This window comes from Misgurnus anguillicaudatus, chromosome 21 (genome assembly GCF_027580225.2).
Source record: "Misgurnus anguillicaudatus chromosome 21, ASM2758022v2, whole genome shotgun sequence".
Lineage (NCBI taxonomy): Eukaryota > Metazoa > Chordata > Actinopteri > Cypriniformes > Cobitidae > Misgurnus > Misgurnus anguillicaudatus.
In genome coordinates, this window is record NC_073357.2 from 25570991 (window position 1) to 25598889 (window position 27899).

The 27899-nt window shown below is 39.7% G+C and overlaps 1 protein-coding gene across 2 annotated transcripts; it reads left to right on the forward strand.

Annotated features, from left to right (window-relative positions):
• Positions 1-194: 194 nt before the first annotated feature.
• fxr2 (FMR1 autosomal homolog 2) lies at positions 195-27899 on the forward strand. Of its 2 annotated transcripts, none has more exons than XM_073859900.1 (17): positions 195-576; positions 2582-2634; positions 3974-4067; positions 4488-4559; positions 7149-7297; positions 8447-8540; positions 8629-8745; positions 10109-10279; positions 10836-10914; positions 12839-12994; positions 13157-13245; positions 17172-17391; positions 20075-20254; positions 20678-20881; positions 24087-24185; positions 24465-24556; positions 26262-27899. In XM_073859900.1, the coding sequence occupies exons 1-17, from the start codon at positions 526-528 to the stop codon at positions 26370-26372; spliced, it is 2031 nt and encodes a 676-aa protein (XP_073716001.1). In that variant the 5' UTR covers positions 195-525; the 3' UTR covers positions 26373-27899. The 2 variants fall into 2 exon arrangements, with proteins under 2 accessions (XP_073716001.1, XP_055054756.1); XM_055198781.2 differs by having other exon boundaries at positions 12839-12948; positions 13159-13245.

The following is a 27899-nucleotide window of genomic DNA, read 5'->3' on the forward strand; positions in this document are numbered from 1 at the left end:
TTGGAGGGGAAGGGTGAATTAGCACAGCACTACACTCTCTCAAAAGAAGAAACGTCCTCATCAACAGCTTTTTGAGAAACGTTAGAGAGCATTCCCTCACAGAATCACTCCGACATATGCCGAAACCGCGAGTTCAGGTGCCAAAAGGTGTCGATGTTTGTTGATAAGCGGTTACGCTAGCTGTTGTGCTAACATCTCGTTTACATCCACCGTCATCTGGCAGCATCAGTCCTGTCCTCTCCGGACCAGAGGCGATCTGATCTGCTCCAGACCCGCCTCCCACGGCGAGCTCGTACGCTCGAGACAGGCGTTAAGCAGTCGCCTTGCCCTGCAGGAAAGGGTGTCGAAGCTGCCGAGGCTCCTGTGCCTCCCTGTCACCTTTGCCCCCCTCTCCCATCCGAAACACTGGACACACAGAAGCTGCCGGAGGACGGCGAGAGGCCCGTGAAGCTGGGGGTGGTACCGGAATCGCAGCCTGTCGGAGCGCCTACAGAGAGGCACAGTCGTGGGGACGCGCCGACGAGCATGGACGGGCTGGCGGTGGAGGTGCGCGGCTCTAACGGGGCCTTCTACAAGGTAACTTTGTTACAAACTAATGCATGTAAGATGAGTAAACACGCATTTCTGCTCAGTTCGGTTGATGTGATGCAAACGCGCATCTGATACGCCTCACTGAGTATGCTATCACTTTGAGAGGCCTGACACGTTGGGCTGATCTGGATCGGTGGTACCGTGTCTGGTGTTTTCTAGTAGAGTCGATTCTGGTTTGCCTTAGCTAGCCAAAGGCCTACTTGGGTTGTTTTTGTTATTTAAATATACAGCTTGTTAACTGAAGAATCACTGTGTCCCGTTAGCACTGCATGTTAGCTAATAAGTATGTGAGGATGAAGGTAGTGGCTCAAATCTGGTCAACTAACGTTACCTACCTAGACTTCATTTTGGGCATCGATGGGCAGATCACTAGGTTTTGACGGGACATTACTTAAAGCTTGGGGCCGTCTGTACACGCTTTAACAACGTTATGAAATTGGTTACATTGTGTTGTGTGTGTATATATAAGGTGCCAACGCTCGTGTCCTCTTTGTTTGGTCAGCTTGAGTTCAGGTTAGATCGTGGGAAACGACTCATTCCGGCTTTAAAGATGAGAAAACACGATGGTGTTATGAAAAGAGTGCAGTTTGGACCTATAAATCTGTTCCTGTTATAAATAAGGTCCCTTTTCAAACCTTGTCTCCTATCGCAGTCCCTGTTTATTTGTGGTGCAGTGCTGCTCTGACCAGACATGGCTTTTGGTTTGGTAGGGTGACCGAATGCAACAAGAAAGTCACACACATGTGTGTCACGACAATGTTTCGTAAATATTTAATAAAAAAAATTCCAATGCTGAATCTGTAACTGAGCTAGTGTTTTTATTTTTTTCTGTGTGTATTAATGGCCACATTATATCAAAATATAATTTGTGATTGATTTATAGTGTAGTTTTTTGCTGTGAGGTGACTGCGACGGCTGTCTCGAGCTGTTAAACTCTGAGGGGCGTAAGCAGGTGGGTGAGAGGAACAGGTGATCACTTATTTGACACCCAACACTTCACAGCCCCCTCCATTCAACTACTATTACTACCACTCTCTATTACTTAGTACTTGTCTGGTCTTATCATCTCTAATTCTGAGATTCAAAAAGTCAGACGTGAGTTTCAATAAGCTTCCACTTCATCCAAATTTCAATATGTCAATCTACAGAGAAAGCACATGGTGCCATCCACATGCTCCAGGATCATCTGCCACTCAATGGTCCGGGTCCTGCCCACCGTAGTGTCACATTCCCATTACTGCACTGTTGACGTAAGGGGCTTCCTTTAGCTGGCTTAACTGGTCAGCAGTTGATACTGGAAGATATTTTGGAATGGTTTTCACACAGTATAGTCTAATAATGCAAGGTTAGCGAGTTTGCTAGTATTTTGAGTACCTAAATTATGGATAGGTGTGAGAGGGCACAAAAATATTTTGTACTGATTTCAATTTAATAAACAGAAAGTCACTTCAACCAGGTGGAAAATGTGAATCAGGTGACCGTGGTAGTTTGGAAATCTCCAGCGGATTATATTTTATTTTAATCCATGTGTCTTGTGACTTTAGGCATGCATGTGTGAGCCGTCAGTCTCGGCAGGTTACGTTCTGTCTAACTTTCCTCTCCCTTTTCTATACGTCCCATATTAGGTGTTGTCTGTATGTACTCTCGCTGTGATAGGGGTGGCGACTGGAGTAATAGTTTTTATGGAGGCTCTTGTAGATTTTAAGAGGAAGCAGTGATTGATGAGGAACAGATTTTGAGGAGGGGGCTTGGGTGTCTCCCCCCGACCCTTCAATCACGTCTTACTTTCTCCAGCTATCATATGCTACACCTGTGACGTGTCTGTGCCCACATTTGTTGCTCATGTATGAGTCAATTCCCTTTTAGTACAGATCAGAAATCTTTTCAGTGTTTTTTTTACCTTGTGTATCACATTATAGGGGATGCTGAACAGCAAATGTTTGTTTTCCCTAGAATTTGATCATGTTTTCCCATCTTTTTTTTTTTTTAGGGTTTCGTCAAGGATGTACATGAAGACTCTCTCACAATAGTCTTTGAAAACAAGTAAGTTGGCTGAGCATCTTCTGTCCACGTTACTTTTAAAAGCTTTTTGGGGCACGATAATTGTTCATTGTCTGCTACTCTGTCACCAACAAATAAAAGCATTATTAACCATTAGTATATTTTACTCTTTTTCTGGGGTCTCGAACTAATTGTGAAAAGCCCTTCAATCAAAGCTAAATTTCAGCTGTTCAAAACATAACAAATATGATGTTTAAATGTCTTTGCTATACTTTCATGCTGTAAATCCATAATAAGGGCCTAGTGTAGACTGCTGCCTTTCAGATCAGTGCATCATATCAGATCAGTGCATATCTTACACTCAGTCAGCTTATTTCTTATGCTCTTAATTAATATATCACTTCCACTCATTTAGCCATGTGCTCCATGCTGTCTATCTCGCACCTGTGCTACCAGGCAGCTGTCACCCTTTATAGTTCTTCCCCTTTTTATAACTCCTGCCCCCCTCCATTTCGGTTTTCCATCCCTCATACTCCTCCAGTCTTTATCTTGGTCTTCCTCTCCCTTTCACACATTTAGGCAAGAGGGAGGTCCATTTATAGCCCACTGAGGTATGCAGGCAGGGGAGAGCGGTACAGTGGCACTTTAATTCTTGGGATTGTTCTGCTGACCCATCAACAACCAATATCACTGTCATCTCAGTGAGACCATGTGCTGTAGTTTGTAGCATTTTATGAACTCTTAGCTTGAGATCTGCAGTTGAAATGGTCAATTAGATGATTTGAGATTTATTTGTAGAGCATTATCAGGTTTCTGCTAAATATAAATAAATGGAGTATTTTTAGGACCCTGGCGTTTACAAATGACTCATTCAAGCATACGTGCGTGAGGGCATATGAGGAGCTCAGATGCAAAAGCAGCTAAGGGTCACAATCGTAAAAAATGAGATGATGTTATTAAAATAATACTTTAAAATTTGCTTAATCAGGCCATTCAGAAATACGGGTTTGTTGGCGAAATCCATTGAGTCTGGTTAAATAAAGCTAATTTATGAAGAAACATGTAAGGCGCACTTCATATGTTTGTCAAATTGTTTTAGTAGAGCTTCAGTGATATCTCCGTGTTGGCAGTCCTTCTTTTACATTAAGTCTTCCAGCAGTTTGCTTTTTAATGAATTGACACTGACTGATTTGACATCTGTCATCTGCAAAAGAGAAAATGTATTATGTTACACTGCGCTGCTCCTCCCCGCCTTGGGTTTGTTAGTCCAGCAAACTGAAGCAAGTCCAAAATTTAGGGGAGGGTTTATATAAGTGATACTTTGTTGATTAATTATGTGGTTAGAAAGTTAATTGACAGCTGTGTGTGTCTTTTCCAAAAGCTGGCAACCGGAGAGACAGCTGCCCTTCAGTGATGTGAGGTTGCCACCCCCACCCGATTACCACAAGGACATTGGTGAAGGAGATGAGGTGGAGGTAGGGTGCATGTTAACTTTTGAAACACTTGGTGCATGCCTCAAGATATCACTCTGAAGACATCACTCCCTATAATACCCCAAATGGTCCTTTAAAGTTACTTGTTGCCTGTCATATTTAAATGTATTTCAGCAAAAGTTTTTATTTTATTTTATTGTAAATTCATTAATTTAGGTCTTTTTTAAATTTTGTTAAGTTGTTTATAGCTTTTTGCCATCCCGTCACAACCCACTGAATTTTGCTTATCTTGCCATATCGTGCACATTTAAAAATATTTCGTCTTTCTCTTTGCCACACATTCCTGCAAACACACTTTCGCTGCACTCATTCAATTTGCTCTTTTCTTCTACCCTCAAAAACATCTGGCCATTTCTTTCAATGCTCTTATATGCACACCTGACCTGGTGTTTTTCCCTGCAGGTTTACTCCAGAGCAAATGAGCAGGAACCCTGCGGCTGGTGGCTGGCGAGAGTGAGGATGATGAAGGGAGAGGTGAGTCGGGCCAGGTGTATAAGCAACCACTCCAAACATAAGTGCATGTTTGGTCACTGTGGGTTACATGGTCTGCATTTCAGCTCGCTTTGCTCACTCTGTCAGTCTCCGCACATCCGTCTAAAGTGAATATATGAATATTGATAGAGTATTTTTGGGACTTGCCACTCCAGTAGGCCATGAACACCCATCTGCGGCACTGACCCAGTTACCCATAAGCACTAAAGTGATCTCATTTATCAAATCAGACTGAATTGCCTGCTGATCTAACACCATAAACGCGTTTTGCGAATACTTCCCAAGTCCACATGAAAAGAAGTCAACACCTCACAGTTGTTTATGGAGCTTAAGGTTGTATTAAACCTTGTTGCTGTATACTTATTTTATATTAATTTACATTTATAAAGAAAATAATAATTGAAGTGCTCAGTTGCAAAAACCACTAAACGGCACCTTCGTCAAAAATAAGATGATGATATTAACCAAGTGCTCTCGGCACGTATAATATGTTCAATATGGTAATAGTCTTAAAAAATATGCACTTTTTAGCGGGTGCACCAAAATATATGCGCCAATGATGCTTGCTTTGCGTCTCATTGAATTACGGTGAAATGACGCTACATCCAAAAGCCAGAGGGCACACTCGTGCAGAAACTCAATATGTGCTGCAGAAGAAGAACCATAACGCGCAGCTCCAGGAAAGAGTAGGGGGGCAGCCTCCCCATATATCCAGGGAATGGCTTGAGGATATATTTATATTGATGGTTTCAAACCTTTGTAGGTATTTTCATGATAATAAAAAATATGTAATTATGTTTGACGAGTGTTGCTTTTTCAAATGCGTGTTATAAACGACTCAAACTAACAGTGATACAGTAATACAGTAGCTGTGCACAATATCGGCTGTGCGATTCAGAATCGGCAAGGTATTATTAGGGGCCGTTCACATGTGGTGCCTAAAAATGCGTGAAAAACGCTAGGTGCACCGCTTTCTCCTTCTTTCCAAAGTGCTCAGGCAGTTGCGCTCCTAAGGCGTCTGTCGTTGGACCGCAATTATGAGCTGCTCCTCCATTTTTCTGCTGAGGTTTCAAAGTAATGGAAAAGGTGAGGAAGCTGATTGCTTTCGGCATTCTGAAAAGTTTTAAATCTTTGTAACTCGATGCAGTGCGGCCCCACCTGAAAAAAATGAGTGCAACACGCACGTGTCACTTTCATTATGAGCACGCCTACATTTAAAACAACGAACTTGAGTGCGCAAAATACGCGGTATGTGAACTTATAGTCACATCCCTTGCAAATAAATACACTTGTGAACAACAACTAAACACCTCGTAGCTTGTGTCTGCTGAACGTTTATTGACAAAAGCACCCCGTGTGAACTGGACTCGCAACCCGGCTAATTAGGTTAAGGCGGCACATGGGTTAACTGGAAGACTCTTGTAGTGTTACATGAAGCACTTGGGAACTGTCTTCTCCCTCTTGCACATACTCCATCTGATACCGGGCCAGTCGAATAATAGGACGAAATAAGACTTGACTTTTGACTGCATTCTAGGTCATTGAGTTTAGTGGCATGTTACTGCTGATACGAGGTGTGGCCGTTCGTTTTTAGGTAGAAGTGGCTGGTACCAGATTGTCGTTGGGTCAGTAATACTCCCACAGCATTTACGGGATTCACCCCATGGTCACTGTAGCTTAAACCTGTCAGCTCATTTTTTTTGATTGGACACAAGTGAACAATTGAATGCTGTCATGTTATCTTATTTGGTAGACAATTTGGCAAAGCTCTTGAGTAGTTGATGAAGTGCATAACGTGCATGAACCAATGAGATTGGAAACTATCGACGTGCCTTCATATTTGAATTTACTGCTCTGATATGTTTACACAACATTTTGATTTCTAAATAAGCTCAGAATTGTATGAATTAGTCATGAGTTAACTCACTGGAGTCATTTGGATTACTTTAGTTGTTGAAATGTATGTTCTTATTTGAGCTTTGCCATGTTAGCTATCACGCAAGATGATGAAGGCATTTTAATATAAAGTTATTTGTTTTCATATACATCTGGGATGGCATGGGGTCGAGTAAATTATGAGACAGTTTTCATATTTTGACAAACTATCTACCATCTGTATCCAGTTGATGTTTTCTTTTAAATGCGTCTTGCCAAAAAAAGTGGCTTCAGTTGCTCTTTGTGTGTGTGAGAAATTGTAACAGGTCTTATCACTGATGAACAAAACCGTCTTTGAGCAGTATCAGTCTGTTTTCTGTATCTTTAAAGTGGGGAGACTGAAAGAAGCCATTGTGTCTTAATGTCTTTGTATCTGTGCAGCTATTAGTTAGTGAGTTATTTTCCAGTTTCTCTTACATAAAGGTTCCTCACATCTGTGCAATCTTATAAATATACAGAGTCTTAAGAAATTTCATGTAAAGGTCATACCTGTCATTAATAAACACTAGTTTCATTTTAATTTAATTCCTGAAACAATTAACAAACAACCAATTTAATCATGTAGACATTGTTTTCTTTCTCATGTGTGTGTGTGTGGTGGTCATTGTGATATCCATTGTGTTTTTGTCCCCTCAGTTCTACGTGATCGAGTATGCAGCCTGCGACGCCACATACAACGAAATCGTCACATCGGAACGGATCCGGCCGGTCAATCCCAACAGCCCCTCTTCTGAAAACTCCTTCTACAAAGTTCCCATCCCTGTACCCGAAGACCTCAGAGAAATGTATATCACTAATCACAAAATGTGTTTGGATAAAAGACATTAAAGGTCACCTTCTTCCTGATCCCATTTTTCAAACTTTAGTTAGTGTGTAATGTTGCTGTTAGAGCATAAATAATGTCTACAAAATGATAAAGCTCAAAGTTCACTGCCAGGCGATATATTTAATTTAACAGAATTCCCCTTTTAACTCTTTGGCTGCCAGCGTTTTTTTTTTAAGTTGCCAGCCAGTGCCAGCGTTTTTCATGATTTTCACAAATGTTTAATGCCTTCCAGAAAATGTTCTTCTTTAAATATATAAACAAACAAAACACCAAATCAAACAACACACCCTCTGCTTTCAAAAAAAAAAAAAAAAAAAAACGTTTCATCCTACCTTCAGTATTTCTTTTGTAATCAGCTTTTGAATATGGTTAGGTTTCTGCAAAAACACCACATTTTGAGCAAAAAGCTGAGATAATTCCATTTTTGTGATGGACTTTTCATAGAGATCCCATTCAGAGCGATCTTTCAAACAGACACGGATATGCAGACGCTTGCCATAGGGCAATACTTCCAGGTTTAAAAAGTTGCAGAATGGTGGATAATAGCGGTATTGCGGAAAGCCAGAAATACTTGTCATTGGCAGGGATGCGTTTTCTCTTGATTGACGAGATATCTCATCAATGGCGGCCAAAGAGTTAAAGCCTACAGCGAACGGCTGGTTTGGACTACACCCCTCTACTTCCCGATTGAATGACGTCAATATAAGAGTTTTTGACTAAACTCCGCCCTCATGAATACATCATCGCCAGCTTTGGCTCAAACGGGTCTGCTAAGCTAAGCTGTTATCGAATCACAGCACACTAAACAAACTACACAATCAGAACTCGATACGTATTTCTGAAGGAGGGACTTCATAGAACAAGAAAGACGTCAGCCCGTTTTTAGGATTGTGGAAACAGCGGTATAGAGATATGTAAATTGTGTAAAAATACTGTGTTTTGTTTTAACATGTAAAACATGAACATATGTTATATTGCGCACTGTAAACACCATCAAAGCTTCAAAAACACAGGAAGAAGAACGGGACCTTTAATAGATTTCTCTATACATTTCTCTATATTTTTAATTATTGAAGAATCGATATTTATTTTTCTTTAAATGTGGCAGCTGTTTGACCGAGAACATCCACAAAGACTTCAGGAAAGCTATCGGAGCCAACTGCATCTTCTACAACACTTCAACGCAACAACTTATCGTCCTGGTCAGTTATTAATTTTTCTTTTACGTTCACTTTGCAATTGAGTAAAGTACAAAGCTGTGCCTAAAAGTGTTTGTATGTTCATCTTCAGTCCACGAATGAGTCCACAGTGAAGAGAGCCGGCCTGCTGAGTGACATGCACTTCCGAAGTATTCGCACCAAACTTATGTTGATGTCCCGCAATGAGGAGGCCACCAAACACTTAGAGGTGCGCAAACCCAAAGATGACATATACACTTTAATGTTTCTGGATGGTAAAGGTTAAATATTATGAAACACTGGATGTTCCCCTGCTTTGAAACGGAGCTTGATGTAATTTGCAGACACAGTCTTAATTTCTAAATGGATCAAGATAATAGTTCAGAAATTGCTGTTGACGTTGAAACCATTTGCACATTTTTTTGTGTGTTTTTTTGTGACATTGTAATATGGGAAACGTAATACAATCATATAACCATATTTATATAGAGAGGTCTTAAAGGTGCAGTAAGACGAATAGAAAGTCATTATTTCTGTAACACTAACCTTTAAAGTGGACCCCTTTAATGTACAGATTTAGCTAAACTAAAGTTGAGAAGATATTGTGTATAATCATTAATCTTAGTAGTTTTGTATACATCTAATGCACATTTGCTATCATTTTATATAACATGTTTTATGTCCACTGTCTTTTCTGAGGCCAAACAAACAGGAAAGAGGCAAAAATAGATCTGTGTATCCATCTGTGCATTTTCAGTGGGTTTAAACTGCCTTAAAGCAACACATTCGTGGGTTGAGTTCCTGAACATTATACTAAGTTCTGGAGCCAGTTGCATAAACATGGCCACTGAGTTGAGAAGTTTTAAGAACTAGTTTGACCAACTAGTAGTTAGTCAGGGCTAACCGGTCTTTTCCAAGAGTTTTTCCAAGAATCAAATTCGATCAGTCTAACTTTTCATGTAACTGACTCAAAGTTATGACTAGAATAGAATTAGATGGCTAACTTGTAAGACTAGTCAAAGCAGAAATGCAACCGGTAACTCTGCATTACATATGTTTTTCTATTGTTGAATTTGTAGAACATGGCATTTCAGTCACAGGGAATGGCAAAAGTGGATCAGAATTATGTGCAATATAGACGGTTTCGTCGGGCGCACGTGCGGTGACGCGATTACGTGTTTGGTCTGAACTTTACTTCTGGTTTCAGTTTTTTTTATGGTCTGACTAGTTGCTAAACTGAACTCTTGAACACATACCTCATCAAAAATAAAAAAAAATTGGTTTTCTAGGTAATCTACGTGTTGTTTATTTTGCTTGTTTTATAAATAAACTACTTTATTTGTTGTCATTTATTTTTAGCGCAGTTTACCGGAAGTTACGTGTTGACCTCGAAAGCCGCTTGTTTCTGTTGTTACTGCTGAAACCGTCTATAAACTAGGTTTTCTGTTTGTGATGATTCTCTATCTCTCTTTCTTTTCTTACTCAAGTTTTATTATTATGCTTGTAAAAGATCCTAGTCTTGTTGTATTCCTCCTGTGGTTTAATTAAATAGACAAGCAGGGCAACATGTTGTGTTTTTGTCTGTGCCACAGACGAGTAAACAGCTGGCGTCTGCGTATCAGGAGGAAGTGAGGGTGCGCGAGGATCTAATGGGTCTTGCCATCGGTTCACACGGCGCCAACATCCAGCAGGCCCGCAAAGTTCCCGGTGTGACTGCCATAGAGCTGGAAGAAGAGAGCTGCACGTTCAGGATCTACGGAGAGGTGTGTGCATTATGAAGTGACTTGGGATTACTCGTGGTTTGTTTTGTTTTTGCATTGTCACCACCAACGTTCCCTCTAAGCAGCACACAGCCATCCGGGTCTGATGTCGCTTCCACACAAAGGCAGACTCGGAAATATGTGGGTTTATTTAAACAGAATGAATGTAAAATGATTTATGGAAATTAATGGCTAAGTCTGTAGAGCATTGTTGGCAGCTAGGACATTGGTTCGATCCCAGGCAACACACATGACGCATGCTGCAAAAAAATAAAATGTAATGCACTGCAAGTCACTTTGGATGAAAGCATCTGTCAAATTAATAAATGTGTAATATAAGTAATAAAATAGATGTATACTTCTGATCAAGTTTTCTGTAGCTCACCCTAAAAGCTACTAGAGGGAATATTGGTGAGACAATTTCAAGCACACGGTTTGGAGATCATGCTTGAGCTCATGAACTCGGGTGGAATGTTGAACTAGTGAAAAGTTTATAAAAACGAGTGTAAGATGTTTGAGTGACATCAGTGATTTTCAATGCTTGTTTTGTTTGAATCAGACCCCAGAGGCAGTTAAACAGGCCAGGACATATCTGGAGTTTAAGGAAGATTCCTTCCAGGTACCGAGAAACCTCGTAGGTGAGTCTGCATGTCACAAACATTCCGTCAAGTTTCTAGATGAATTTGTGGGTGCATTTATTGGTTAATTTTCTACATGCACTCTTAAAAATAAAGGTGCTTAAAAGGTTCTTCACAGCAATGCCATATGGCGCTTTTCAATTGCGTAGTACCCCACAGTTTGGTTTGGGTCAGGTCGGGTCAACTCACCTCACTTTGGCTTGGTTAGCTTTTCAATCGAGTTTAGTAACACTTCGGCGTGGGAGGGATTATAGGCGTGTCGTTATATTTGCGCTGCCTACTGATGTGACATACAAGTGAGAGTGTCATTGTACATTCCCATACATTCATTTATTTCTCAGTCCGCAACAAAATTAAAATTGACCACCACAAATAGATGTTTGCACGTAGCGTTTATCACTACCTCTGTCTCACATGACAGTTTCTGTACAAACACCGGTGGCATCGGTCGATGCGCTCCGCTGAGCCTCTTTTAGGTTGCATATATGCGGATGTGCGGGTTGCGAATGTGCCGCCACAAACTGCAAGTCTGAAAAAAAATTTGTGTGTTCCTGATTCACAACCTATGGATGTTTTTCATGGCTAAAAGGGAGTTTGGGAACTTGACAACAGGTTTACTCGAGATAGCGCAAGCTAGCATGAAGGTAAAGCTAATCTTTTACATTATAGCGATGACGCTGGTAGTGCCGATTTTCTCAGACCAATCATTGATCTACAGTCAGGGTTCCCACGGGTCCTTAAAATCCTTGAACTTTGTGAATCTGGGAGAAAAAATTTAAGGCCCTGGGAAGTTTTTGAAAGGTCATTGAAAGTGCTTGAATCTATTTTATGCAAGAAGTTTTCTGGGAAAAGATCCATATTATTCCCTGTCTAGTGTAGGATAATATCATAAAAATCTAGACTTTTTAAGCACACGTGCTAAACTGTTCGCTTCAAATGCTTATATCTTCTGTATGCGAATGTTGATTCATACCAAAATGCTTTTTTGCATAGTTGTGTTTGACACATGAAAACATCTTGGGTTACGTATGTAACTGTTGTTCCCTGAGAAGGGAACGAGGCGCTGCCTCTCCCTTGCCATACTTCCTGGGTCAATGTAACGCCGTCTTTGGCAATATTTCAGACAGCGATATACTTCCTGGCTCCTGCGTCACCCTGTCTTTGTCATTAAGCCTCACCATTGGTTGAATTTGATATACACATTCAGATGCACTTACCCTTGGAGGCGTCCCCAAAGTGTCACCGCAGTGACGTAGCACGAGTTCCTTTGAAAGGGAACTGTAACAATGTATCTTAAAAGGTAACACAATGTAACCTTGCTCTCACTTGAAATGTGTCCCCACATTTAGTCCTTGAATTTAAGGATATTGGACCTGGAAAGTCCTTGAAAGGTCCTTGAATTTGAAGTTAACTAAGGTGTGGGAACCATGTACCGTGTTTTTGCGTCAGGTTTTGGTATCATCTCGGGTCGCTTGGAACCCCAACCAAGGTGGTACAAAAAAAAAGTATTGTGTACTCTGTACTGCACTCAGTGGAAAAGCTCCCAAAAGTAAGCTGACCCAAACCAAACTGTGGGGTACTATGCAATGGAAAGCACCAATAGAAGAACCATTTTTGTTACCTCAACCATTTCTCTCATACCTTTTTATAATCTGGGAAAATCTTTTATCGTCTTTTGTGAAACAGAATGGTTCTTCAGATGTTAAATGTGCTTTATTGAACCATTTAGACACAAAAGGTTCTCATGGCATCATAAGGCACCTTTTTTAAGAGTGATTCTAAAATGTGTGATACTAGGGGTGTGTGATAAACCGGTAGAGATGTTGGACTACTGTCTTTTTCAAGGTTACGCTCCCACATCAAGTTTGCTGTGCGCATGGTCACCTCTAGTTCTTACTCAATGGTTCTCTCTCTGTCACTACAGGCAAAGTCATCGGTAAGAATGGTAAAACTATCCAAGAAATTGTGGACAAATCCGGTGTGGTTCGAGTCAGGATCGAAGGGGACAATGACAAAAAACTGCCCAGGGAGGAGGTAGGCAGGCAGGGGTCTGGCAGAGACAACACTGTTGGCGGCCAAGAGGGAATGAGCCGCCCGATGCACCATTAGAGTTTCATAAAAATTACTGTGGAAATCAACACCTCAGTATTTGGTGTTCTTTCTGTTTTGATTTTTTTTACTTTTTTTTATCATTTTGATATTTGCTAACTCTACCTGATTTATCTTCTCTTTATTTAATTTCAGGGAATGGTTCCCTTTATTTTTGTTGGAACTAAAGAGAATATCAGCAATGCCCAGGCCTTGCTGGAATACCATGTGGCTTACCTACAGGTTAGTCCTAAGTATTGATAACTGATATAGGAACAGGTGTGTCTCCTCTGTCCCTGTATTTCTGCTTTGGTTGTCTAGCTCTTCAACTGATCAACGATAACTGACTGTAATATTAATTACTATGATTATATGTAAAAAGTGATTTTGAAATGAATTTCTGTCTTTAGAGCTTTTAGCAGATCTCATCCTTTATGGAAAGCTGTTGGTCAACCTTAACCACCAGCCGATCCTAAAAATACCACCGTTAGGGCTAGGGGGAGGGGTTATAGTGTGGATTTCATGCTATGTGCCCATTTGCTTCTCGAAATAGCCATTACCCCCTTCCACCCCATTGGTCTCCCATATTTCCCCTCCTCCTCCAGTTTTCAGCTGCTGTTTGGGCAGCTGTCACATTCAGATTGATACTAACATGCACGTTTGTCAGGCACGTCACGCTTAGCTTAAAGCAGTACTCCAGTCAGATATCAAAATTACCTCTTGATTTACTCACCCTCAAGCAATCTGAGATACATATGTCCATCATATTTCAGACGAACACGTTTGGAGTTATTTTAGCAAATGTCCTTGCTCTTCCAAAATTCATAATGGTAGGAAACGGGGATCAGGGAAAATCTTCTGACTTTAAACCCCAAGAAAGTGCATTCATCCTTCACAGAGGTAATCACTGCGCAACGCATTCATGGCGATGAACGTTCAATATGCTACAATTCTTAGATTAGAGTCCAAGATGACATCATTACCGGAAGCTGCAGTAGTTGTTATAGTTTATGAATATAGTTTTGTTTTTTTTAAACACTGATTACCCACCAAAGACCTTTATTAACCCATTAGAGCCGTTTGGATTACTTCTGTGAAGGATGAAAGCACTTTTTGGGCTTCAAAGTCAGTTGTTCCCTGATCCCTGTTTTCTACCATTATAAGCTTGGAAAAGCATGGATATTTACTAAAAAATTCAAATGTGTATGTCTAAAAGATGATTGACATGTGTATCTCTGATTGCTTGAGGGTGAGTAAATCATTAGGTCATTTTGATATTTGACTAGAGTATTGCTTTAAATCACCCCAATGAATGGGGTTGATCCCAGGAAACATTCATTCAAATAAATTGTATACTTTGTAATGCACTGCAAGTCATTTTTTTAAAGCTTCTGCCAAATGCATAAATGTACATGCAGCTTAAAGGAGCTTATATGTGTTTTTGATGAGTTATCTGAGTTTGAGGGATAGTTTGTTCATTTTTATTTTGTAAAATTTTAAACTACATTTTAAAATAATCAATAGGAATGGTTCATCAATCAACCATTATTATTTAAATATTATTGAATATTATTGTTATTCTTAAAATATTAAAATATGTAAATCTCCTCTTCTGTGTTCCTTAAAAGCAATTATATTAGTATTAGTGCATGGCATTTACAAATAACAACCCTAATCGTATAGATAGTAGATGTTGTTCTGATATTAGCACTGATTTTTGTAATTACTTTATAACAAGGACCAGGGGCGTCGCTAGACCCCTTTTACTGGGCACGTGCCCCAGTGTAAATTTTTGGATCCCCTGGTGTAAATCTCAAGTTTACATTTTAGCAGTTAACTAGTGTATTCCTTTACAAAGATAATCGCAGCAAAACAGATCTATATGCAATGGTGTTACCCAATTCTCGTTTGAAAAAGCGATGCAGCAGTTGCACTGACCCGTGCACGCACCAATTCATGTCCGTGCGCGTCTGGTTTGCCGTGCGCAGCCGCATACAACGTACATGTGACGGCATGCGATTGAGTTGGTTTATGAAAACATGACGAGACTAAAGTACGTTTCTAAATAATAATGATAATCTTATTTTCACCCGATCACTAGACGCATGTGTTGGACATCAGAAAGGTTTTGTGGAAACAGGGAAAGGGAAGCAAAAAAGGAGAGATGATGAGTTTAAGGGAGCTAAGACAAATTACATCTTCACACTGTCAGGTCTCAAACATTAGAGAAAAAAATCTCAGGATAACCTCTGTCAATAGTCTATAGCAGAGATTCCCAAAGTGTGGTGCGCGCACCCCCAGGGGTACGCGAGCTGCCACCAGGGGGTGCGCGAGAGGAAAAATGTAATGGCGGTCTGTTTCTTTAAATGGGATTTTCCATACAATAAAAAAATGAACAGTAAACATTTCCTTTGTAATCGCTTTTATTTTAAATAAAAAACTATAATAAATTAGTTTTTGATAGAAACGTAGAAGACAGCTGCTGTCTTTTTCTACGCACTGCTCTTCTGTTATGCACTGCAGCCACCATATGCGTGCCAACTCGTTTCATTCATTCCATATATATTATAAATATGCTTAACTGGCTGAAATCAGGGAAACTGTCAAGTGTGGGACGTCTTATGATAAAGTTGTTAGTCACGAAGGAGGAGAGGGACCAAGAGAGAGAGACGTTTTAATGGCAAAAATAGAAATAATGAAATGTGACGAGACATGGGCACGTCTAATGCACAGGATACGCGAGCAATGTGTTTTCATGCATGGTAGAGACCGCCAATGAATTATATAATAAAATACATAAATACTTACAAAGACACTGTAGAGAACTTATTAAAAGCTTTCATTTAATTTTGTTTTAAACTTGAGCTGTTATAATGAATCTGCAAACTATTATACACCTTTTGTGCGAACAGTAAAGGCTTTCGTGAATGATGGGTCTGCACGTTACGCACGCATCTAGAAGGAGAGCGCACTGCTAAACATGAGGAAACTCTCATATATCTTCTATTAGCTGAAGTGTAAATTTTTACCATAGGAAACTCGAATGGCATCTAAATATCACAGTGGTTAAACGCATACACGGGGGCGCGCATCTACGCTGAGCATAGCTGCGTCTGGTCGTATATATATAGTTTCAGATGGTGCAACACACGTAAATATTTTTCACAATGTCAGACGTAGTTGCAACCAGCCCCTGGTTATTTGCGCAAGATTAAACATGAGTCTTTAAAAACAAATCTTTTTAGCTTTTTTTTTTTTGAAGTGTGGATTGGGGGTGCGCCAACCCGGTTGGGGCATAGAAGGGGGTGCGCAGGAAAAAAGTTTGGGAACCCCTGGTCTATAGAATTGCATTGTTCACATACAAAAACTGTGTTATACTGTTCTGTGTACCTTTCAGATATGAAATTAATAATTAGTTCACTAGCTCTAGGACATAAACAGTTAGCAGTAACTAAAATAAATAAAAAACAATTTAGTAGCAGTCATCAAATGAAACATATTCTTAAAAATAAGTTATTAATCATTATTATGTAAAATGCAAATGTGCATAAAAATGTTTTCTCTGCTGTCATTATTTCCAAACATTTATGCCTCCAAACATGTTAGTAATGTTAAGTATATGAAGATGATACTTAAATATTTTTAAATACATGTTTGTCTTTCCCAGTACTTGTTGCAATGTTGAATTAGTGGGTTAAGTAAAGGAAATTGTATCTTGCACACTCCAGGCTTTCAAGAAAGTTACAAAAAAAAAGGGACCTGTGCCCCAGTAGAGCTTTATGTCTGGCAACGCCCCTGACAAGGACACATTTAAATAAACTTTCATAGTGAACATTTTACTATGGAAGCATATGGGTTGCAGATATCAATTTTGAATGTAATATGTACAAATGTCACTGTATTTCTGTATTTAAATTTACATTTCCCATACCATCTGTGCAGCGATTGGCTATTTTACTGTACATACTGCATTCAAAATTTGCAACCCACATGCTTCTATATTTACTTTTGAGTAATTTTTTGACTCCTACTTGAGTGTTACATTTAAATCTTTTCTTTTACATGGAGATCGGTCCCTATGTATTTTTGTGATTTTGCATACGTAGCTTAACAGCAACGGCTGGCACCTGTTTCTCTCTTACGCACACACATACATTTGTGATTGACAGGAGGTGGAGCAATTGCGTCTTGAGCGTCTACAGATTGATGAACAGCTTCGTCAGATTGGTGTGGGATACCGTGCACCCCCAAGCCGCTCTGGCTCAGGGGTCGCTGGTGAGCGTGACAGAGGTTACCTTACAGATGAGAGCACCAACTCCCTGCAGACCACACGCACATATGGGGGAAGAGGCCGTGGACGCAAACCAAACAACACGTACTCTGGATATGGTAAGATCTCAAGTGGATTGGACTAACAGTATAAAAGATCATATGCAAACTAAACATCTCTACTATGATGATGTCATGCGACCCTTCTATAGCTTAACTTGTAAAAAATGCTCACAATGATCAATATCAACAAAATAAACATTGCCTTGAATACACTTCATGTAACTTCATATTTAAACACCTAAAAGAAGAATAAACAGCTTGAAAATAAAGAAAAAGCTTTAGTAGTGATTACACCCATATGCTTTACTCTAACCTTTAGAATTTGCATGTGCTTTACATTTGGCAGAGGATTTAAATTATTCTGGAAAAAAACCTGATAGGTTGACTAAAATAGGACTTATGTGCTGAGCAGGATGTAAATGACTGTTGCTGTAACTGGTCGAAAAAATAATGCTGAATCACAACAGTTCGATTTTAAAACGTGACGACAGTCTGTAACAACCCAGCTGAAGTTTTTTTGTGATTTTTACATAAAATCGTAAATCTACATAATGTAAAGAAATATAATCTTGATATCTTTAATACTGACTGAGAAGGCCATGTCAAAGATTAATTTCACATAGATTTTAAACTTTGATGCTCCAAATTTCCATTCGATTGAGACTTTAGTCTGAATTTCACAGACAGGGTCACATGTGTTTTCAAAACACAAAAAAAGTAAGATAATTTGATATTTCTAAAGGCTGCATTTGGTGCATCAAATGTTATTAAATTACAAGTCGGTTCATTTAAAAATAAATTAAAAAAAAAAAAATCACAGATAAAAATAAGTGGCCAAAACGTGTCGGGACACTCCACTTTTTTTGAAAATGGGCTCATTTTCTAGCTCCCCTTGACAGGGTTCCCACAGGTCCTTAAAAGTTTGTGAATCTGGGGGGAAAATTTAAGGCCCTGGGAAGTTTTTGAAAATATATATACATAGATAGAGGTCATTGAAAGTGCTTGAATCTATTTAATGGAAGAAGTTTTCTGGAAAAATCCATATTATTCCCTGTGTAGTGTAGGATAATATCATAAAAATTCTAGACTTTTAAGCACACATGCTAAACTGTTCGCTTTAAATGCTTATATCTTCTGTATGCGAATGTTGATTCATACAAAAATGCTTTTTTGCATAGTTGTGTTTGATACAAGAAAACGTCTCGTGTTACGTATGTAACTGTTGTTCCTTTGAGAAGGGAACAAGACGCTGCGTCTTCCCATACTTCCTGCGTCCCTGTAATGCCGTCTTTTGCAATATTTCAGATAGCGATATACTTCCTGGCTCCCGTGTCACCCTGTCTTTGTTGTTAAGCCTCAGCATTGGTAGAATTTGTTATACACATTCATATGCACTTACCCTTGGAGGCGTCCCCAAAGTGTCACCGCAGTGACGCAGCGCGAGTTCCCTCAAAAGGGAACTGAAACAATGTATCTTAAAAGGTAACACGATGTAACCTTACTCTAACTCTCTGAAATGTGTCCCCACATTTAGTCCTTGAATTTGAGGGTATTGGACCTGGAAAGTCCTTGAAAGGTCCTTGAAATAGAAGTTAACTAAGGTGTGGGAATCCTGCCTTGAGTTAAACATTTGTTTTTAACCGTTTTGGAATCCATTCAGCTGATCTCCGGGTCTGGCGGTAGCACTTTTAGCATAGCTTAGCATAATCCATTAAATCTGATTAGACCATTAGCATCACGATAAAAATAACCAAAGAGTTTGTATATTTTTCCTATTTAAAACTTGACTCATTTGTAGTTACATCGTGTACTAAGACAGACGGAAAATTAAAAGTTGTGATTTTCTAGGCGATATGGCTAGACTATACTCTCTATACTGTACTATGCTATACTATACTCTCATTCCGGCGTAATAATCAAGGATTGTGCTGCCGAAGCATGGCTGCAGCAGGCACAATGATATTACGCAGTGCCCTCGAAAATAGTCCCTTTGGTAACTTTCAATAGCAGGGGACTATTTTCGGGCACTGCATAATATCATTGGTCTTATCAGATTCAATGGATTATGCCAAGCTATGCTAAAAGTCACCAGATATCGTCTGAATGTATTCCAAAACGGTAAAAATCAAATGTTTAACTCTAGGGGAGCTGGAATATGAGTGTTCCTTTAACCCTTACATTTGCATTGTGTAACTTTTAGAAGGATCTCTTGACAGAAATGCAATATAATCTACATAACTGTATTATCAGTGGTGTATAAAGACCTTACAAAATGAACTATATTGTGTTTATTACCTTAGAATGAGCTGTTTTTATTTACATACATGACCCCCTTACATGTAAGACGTCGTCATGTTTCTACAGTAGCTCTAAATGGACAAACTGCTCTACAGAGCGTGTTTTGTTTCGTCCCCATATTGTTTCAGACGATGATGTTTTTGTCCTGTGGCAGCTATGATAGCTTCTCAATGCTTTTCCAAATGGAGGGATGAGCTGTGGACTGAGCCATTTGTTGCAATTCACAGTCTCAGCACTAGATGCCACTACAAATCTACACATGGTCCTTTAACTGAATTGCCATAGTTTTGTTCATTTCAGAAAGAAACTGAACAAATTAAGAAACGGCACAGAAACAATCATTTCACATTCGGAGACAATGAAAAACTTTTAGTTTCCAAACTGTTTATGTGAACTTTAATCTGTCTTCTAATCTTCATTTTTTGATCCATCCTCCCTGCAGGAACAAACTCTGAGATGTCCAACGCTTCAGAGACGGAAGAGATAGTGGACCGAGATCCCAGGCCAAGAGGTGTTGGAGGAGATGATAGAGGCTCTAAACGTGGCGGGCGTGGTCGTGGCTCCAGCACTGGCAGGGGCCGGGGAGGACAGGCACCCAGAAACGCCAACACTATCAGCTCAGGTAGATATAGTGTGTACAGATCGGATGTTTTACATGAGGAACACCTGGAAGCCCTTTAGACTCGGCTCTAAAATATGTAATACTGTCTGTGAAATCTAAGAAAGTTTTGTAATCTTATTTTGAGATTAAGAGCATGAAAGTTCTCACTGTTTTCACGTTTAATATCGATCTTTGACATGACCTTACTCAGTCAGTATTAAAGGTTATGTTTTCACAAAATGTTCTTTACTTGATGTATGATGATTTTGTATAGAAAACTTTTTTACAGGCAAGGTCACATATTTTATCGGCTGGAAATATCTTGCCATCATGCGTTCTCTATGAAAAATTAATTTAGACAAAAGGTGTGGTAATCCTTAGTCACTTAGTCAATAAAATATGAAATTTCATTGATTAAAATCATGTTTTGTGTGTGTTTTGCAGTGCTCAGAGATCCAGACAGTAACCCGTACTCTCTGCTGGAGGGTGAGTCAGAGGTCGCCGGCGATACAGATGCCAGCGAAAGCATGGGTGGGAACGACCGCAGGCGACGTTCACGTCGTCGCCGTAACGACCAGGAACCCAGCCTGATGGATGCAGTCGCTAACGAATCAGACGGTCAGGCACCCGCCAGTGAGAACGGACTGGGTAACACAAATTTTATGTTATTTAAAATTGTACACTAATCCTTTGTGCTTGCGCAATCTGTAACCTGTATTTGAATAGCAAAAAGCTTGCATTTAGCCATTTCCTCTTAAAAGATTTACAAAACAAATTGCAGTCTAATGCTGTACAAGGCCACAGTAAAAGAGCACCACCATAGTATCTCACTTCATTTGTCTTCTTGTGGACAGCCATGTGTATTTATTAATTAATTTGACAGAAAACGAGCAACTATTTGGAAATAAAATGGTGGAGTTATACAGCCATGGACAAAAGTTGTGAGAATTGACGTGCACATTAATTTTGTCTGCTGCTTCAGTTTTTTTTACATCTTTTTGTCAGATGTTACTAAACAGCATTACAAGCATTTCAAGTGTCATAGGCTTTTATTGAAAATTACATTCTAAGTTTATATTTGCATTGATGACCCTTTTTTTCAAGTCACCCTGATATGTTGTCAATCAATTTTTGTACAAAACATCCCCACGTGAACAGTTTGCTGACGGACAATGTCCATACCAGCATAATGGAGCAACTTGATTTTCTTGAATTTGGCCGAGCAATTATGTATGCGAATGCTTCTAATACTTGAAGGAATAAGCCGGACCAAAGAGACGTGTAGCGTGACCGCCTTCTAGATCTCAACCAAACTTCTGCCTGTGGGACATACATTAAGACAAAAGGGCTACAAATAATAGAGAGCTGTTAGGACCTCCTACAGGAGATTGGTCTATCGAGCAGTCTACCACAAGGAGTGTTTTTTCTTTGTTAATCACACTTAGCAGTTTCTATGGGCCATACATTTGTATGAGACATTTGGTTCACACCTTCACTACAGACACGGTGTGTTGATTACATCAGAGCACAGTTGCAATGTAGCACATCAGACCATGATTACACTAGGAAGAAATATACACACAATCCTCATTCCCATAAGGCAAAAGTGACAAAACAAAACATTGAAATTTTGGGTTTATGGACAGGAAACTCCAGGGTAAGATTTGAATAGCCCTGCCATAGTAACATCTGACAAATGCAGCAGACTTTGTGAAAATGTATATTTGGGACTTTTGGCCATGGCTGTATTTAAATGTACTGTCGTCGACAAACAAATTTGTTTCTGGTCTGGTGGAGTTGCCGCCGCTTTGACTGTCCACTTTACGGGGTTGTTGTGCATTAAGCATTAGGGCTGCACGATAAATCGCATGTGTTTGTCACGCACATCTCGTCAGTAATGCCGGTTCCTTGATTAGTGTTGGATCGCCGTCGGCTGTTTTCGGATGGAGCGGCTTTAACTGCACAGAGCCGTAGTTCCCTGACAATCAGGGCAATTTCGCATTAATTATCGCGGACGTATCGCCTGCGATATGGCCCAAATTGTCAGGGAACTACGGCTCTGTGCAGTTAATGTCGTGCCATCTGAAAACAGCTGATGGCGATTTGATGCTAATCAAGGAGCCGGCATCACTGACGTGGTGCGCGTGGTGTGGTTACTTTTAAGTTACTTTTTCTTACTTGGCTGAGGCTTGATCTCTTTCAGGCTTTGCAGGTATTTTTTATGACGGAGAGAAGTTCTGCATTCAGAAATTGCATATTTCCGTCGCAATAATGTCAACTATTAATGTGTTCATTTATAAAGTAATACGTGTACATTTTATAAAGTAATTACTTCAGAAAAGTAATATTATTACTAAATGCAAGTTACTTGTAATGCGTAACCCCCAACACTGTGCATGATAGTGTGTATACTTTTACTGTAGTTAGGTTTACAGTGCAAAATAACTTTTGGTGAAGGTCTCTTCTTGATGCTGGTTCATCATCAATTTAACCCTTTAAATTCTGATTTGTGGCTTGTACAAAACCAAATAATATAACTTAAACTTGTAGGCAATGGTAATTTAGATTTGGGTTCCCAAACATTTCATTTCGCATTTCATTCTCTTAAGGGGGTCATAGCGTGAAAGTGTGACTTTCTATGTTTAAGTGCTATAGTTGCCCAGTGCTTCTATCAACCTGGAAAATGTGAAAAAGATCAACCCAGTAACATAGTTTTGGTAAACCATTCTCTGCAAGCATATAAAAAATTTGGTAGATTAGATATTGCCTCTTTTGTGACGTAGAAAGCTAGTCTTGTTACAATAATACCACCCCTTAATCTGCACTGTACAACCACGCCACTGCCATTTAGTGCAGAGAGTGAAAATAATTGGCAGCATAATTGAGTTTGAATTTCAACAAACCACCATTATGGTGATCCGTGTTTGCTTATAAAAGGACACAACCAAAAACGGCACAATTTTGCTTGCACCTAAAAAGTGGCAATTTTAACATGCTATAATAAATTATCTTTGGGGTATTTTGAGCTAAAACATCTCATACAGACTCTGGGGACACCAAAGACCTATTTTACATCTTAAAGGGGACAAACTTTTTAAGATGTCAAATAAATCTTTGGTTTCCCCAGAGTACGTATGTGAGGTTCTGGCTCAAGATACCCCACGGGTAGTTTGTTGTGGCATGTTGAAATCGCCACTTTGTGGGTGTGAATAAAAATTTGCTTTTAAAAAGTGTCCTTTAAAATGCAAATGAGTTCATCTCTGCACTGGATGGCAGTGCCGTGGTTGGATGGTGCAGATTAAGGGGCGGTATTATCCCCTTCTGACATCACGGGGGGCCAAATTTCAATGAGCTATTTTTTCACATGCTTGCAGAGAATGGTTTACCAAAACTAAGTTACTGGGTTGATCTTTTTTATATTTTTTAGGTTGATACAAGCACTGGGGACCCAATTATAGTACTTAAACATGGAAAAATCAGATTTTCATGATATGGCCCCTTTAAAAATATCTTAAATCTCCCCTTTAAATCTGTTTCAGGACCTACCACAATACTTTTTAATAGACATATGGGGAAACGCATTTTTTCTTTTTTGGAGAGAGTAGTTCTTATTCTTCCTGTCATTTTATGAATTAAATTTTAAATGTTTGAAGTTTAATTGCAGTTGTCTTTGCCAATTTGAATGCTTGAAAGAGCATCACCAGAAATGATTGTCCACATTAAGAAAGCCATTGGATCGTAAGGAATCATTAAAGGAAATTAGTTTTATGGGAATTTGTAGAACTGGCTCAGAAGATAAACTGAATATAAATTGGTCCCCTGACATCTCATGCTCCTTTTCTCTGATTCTCAGAGGAGGAGGGCAGACCCCAGCGCCGCAACAGAAGCCGCCGTCGCCGTAACCGTGGCAATCGTCCTGAAGGAGGCTCTGCCAGCCGTGACCGACAGCAAGGTGAGCAAGAAAGAATCGAATCGTTGGAAAGAATCTGTATATTTATAGTGGTGAAAAGGAAAGGATGTGCACCATGGCTCCAGTTGTTGCTACATTTTTACTTTTGCAAGCCTGGACTAAATTTCACAGTTTTTGCTCTGAAAATATTTTGCATTAGATATTGACATTTCCAGACATTTGTTCTTTTAGTTCATTTCCAGCAGACTCGTCATAGCATCTCCTCCTGTTTTTCTTATCAGACGTTAATAATGTGTTCCCCTTTGCCCTGTGTTGATATAGAAACTGTTGCTGACTTAATCTCTCGTGCCGAATCCAATAGCAGACAGAACCTCCCAGGAAAGGATGACAAACAGCATGCAGCACATACCAAGGTGAGCCAGAATTGGGTCAACAACAAAATCCAGCCTTCATTTTAACTCTTTCCTTGCCAGCGTTTAAAAAAAAAAGTTGGAAGCCAGCGCCACCATTTTTATGATTCTTACAAAAGTTTAATGCTTTCCAGAAAATTTCTTCTTTAAATATATAAACATGCAATATATCAAATGAAAGAACAGACCCTCTGCTTTCACACATGTCATCCCATTTTCAATTGATATCTTTTTAGCACCTCTTAAATATGGGTAGGTTTCTTCAAAAATAAAAAATTTTGAACAAAAAGCTTAGATAATTGCATTTTAATAAAGGAGTTTTGTTAGAGATCAGATTTGGAACAATGATCAAAACATACACAGAGTTTTACTGTTTTTAAGTCAGTGGATGCTTCAGTTTTTTATAAGTTGGGTAAGAGCACCACCTAGTGCATAATAGCGGAAATATGGATTGCTGTAAAAACTTGTAATTGGCAGGGAAGCGTTTTCTCTTAACTCTTTCCCCACCAGCGTTTTTAAAAAATGTTGCCCGCCAGCGCCAGCATTTTTCATGATTTTCACAAAAGTTTAATGCTTTCCAGAAAATTTCTTCTTTAAATATATAAACATGCAATATATCAGATGAAAGAACAGACCCTCTGCTTTCAAACAAAAAAAACGTTACCGAAGGCGCTACTTCCGGGTTGTTTATGTTGCGGAAGTGCGCCACCTGGTGGATAATAGCGGTATTGCGGAAAGACGGAAAATCTCGTCATTGGAAGAGTTAATTGACAAGATAACTCGTCAACGGCAGGGAAAGAGTTCCCACGACTCCTTGAAATCCTTGAAAGTTTGTGAATCTGGGGAAAAAATTCAAGGCCCTAAAATATACATGCATAGATACAGGTCATTGAAAGTGCTTGAATCTATTTTATGCAAGAAGTTTTCTGGAAAAAAATCCATATTATTCCCTGTGTAGTGTAGGATAATATCATAAAAATTCTAGACTTTTTAAGCACACGTGCTAAACTGTTCACTTTAAATGCTTATATCTTCTGTATGCAAATGTTGATTCATACCAAAATGCTTTTTTGCATAGTTGCGTTTGACATGAAAACCTCTCGGGTTACGTATGTAACTGTTGTTCCCTGAGAAGGGAACGAGGCGCTGCGTCTCCCTTGCCATACTTCCTGCATCCCTGTAACGCTGTCTTTGGCAATATTTCAGATAGCGATATACTTCCAGGCTCCCGCGTCACCCTGTCTTTGTCGTTAAGCCTCATCATTGGTTGAATTTGATATACACATTCAGACGCACTTACCCCTGGAGGCGTCCCCAAAGTGTCACCGCAGTGACGCAGCGCGAGTTCCCTCCAAAGGGAACTGTAACTATGTATCTTAAAAGGTAACACAATGTAACCTTGCTCTCACTTGAAATGTGTCCCCACTTTTAGTCCTTGAATTTAAGGGTTTTGGACCTGGAAAGTCCTTGAAAGGATTTGAAGTCAACTAAGGTGTGGGAACCCTGAAGAAGCTATTCACGCTACCAAAAACCTTTCAGTTTTGTTTCTTACAAATTTTGTTTTCATGTATCTAAATATTTTTATTGATCATTCCTGGTTCATGAGAATTTTGGGGGGGGCTTTGCCTTTGTTTAAAATACATTCTATTATAGGTAAACTTCAGGAAAAGCCACGAATTAGCTACAATTATCTTCTCTTTCTTAACAGGAAAACGGAACTAGCTTGGATAAAGAAGAGCACTCTCCCTCCAAGCGTTCCCCTAGCAACGGCGTGGCATCGCCCGGGGAGGCTCTGCCGCTGATGAACGGCGTGTCGTAAAAGTCACGTCGCCCCCCCTCAAGACCCACGTCTAGAGCAAGACACCACAGCGAACTCTGTCCCTGCTTGCATTCACGTAAACCTTTAAACTGACGAATGAAAATCGACTAAATCCTTGAAATCATACACAAGTTTACGAGAAGAAAAAGATACAAAAAAAAAATGACGAACACATCTACTTTAAACCACACATAACAGTGTATGTTTATCTTATCTATCAGTACCTAGTGCTTATTTAAGACAAGCTTGCCAAAAATGAGCTGATGGATGTGACTTAAATTTCTGACGTAACACAGAAAACAGGACGTGACTATTTGGGATTTATTTTGGAGATTTTTCGTGTTTTGTTTTTTGTTTTGCTGTTGTCGTCGCTGTCATTATTCGTTTTTTTGTTTTGTTCGTACTCACTGGTGTGGGATTGTGAAAACACTCCCAAACAGACGCATCTCTGAAACAGTGTTAGCATACGAGAGAGGAGCTAGTGGAGAGGTAATAGGATGAGGGCGGAGCCTCTTCTAGTGATTGACAGTCGAGTATGTGGTACTCTGAAAATAAGGGCAAAACGGTGGAAAGGGAGAGACATTGTGCCTTGAATTTGAAAAACTTGAGTATTTTTCCTTGATATTTACGTTGTTCATGGGATGAAGTAGATGGTTCCTGTTTTGTGGTGTTTTTATTTTGTCCAAGAAGATGAAAGGATTATTAAGAGTATGAGTTTAAGATTAGATGGAGAAGACGTATAATAATGCCAAACGTGAAATTACGACATCTGTCTACCGTCAAGTCATTATTGAAAGCCGTTAATGTGTGTATGAGTGTGTATCTGTTTGTACGTGTATAGTTGTCAGAGATGCAGGAAGAGCATTCAAATGTGGAGGAACGTTACATGATCCTGTGAGAACAGACTCTTAAATAAGTGGAAAGCAGAGAAAGGGGTCTTTCTTTCCTGCATTCAGAGCCAGGGTCCTGGGTCTCTGCTGTAGTGGAAGCAGCCTTACCAAACCCAACCATAAAGAGAGAGAGAGAGGTGAACGCTAAACTGACAGGTTCAGATGGGAGTGGAAGGTTACACGCGCATTTATAGCTTCCAGTCCTTTGTCTACAACTGACTGAAGGGAGGGGTTGTCACCTCACTGGCGCCCCCTCTGGTGTGGATGGTTGGTCTTTGGTTAAGAAGGCGCTCTGGGAACAGTGCAACCTCATAAGATGAAAGCTAGACAGAACGGATGCATTCATTCACACGCACTCGCGCACACATCTGAAAGCTTTGTCTTCGTAATACACTCCAGTTTACGTCACACAAGTGTTTTGGCCTCTTCGGTCTCTGTCGGGGAGGTTTAACGTTGCACCAGAGAAACTGTTCAAGGTGTTTGTCATGATTGAAAAAGGTTAGGGACCCCTCTCCCTTACTTTAATACTGTCGTCTTTGTTCCTGCTCTCAAAGTGTTTTTTTTTTTTTTGGTTCTTTCCACATCATAAAAAACAAAGAATAAAATAGAAATGAAATAAATTATTTCTGGAATGATA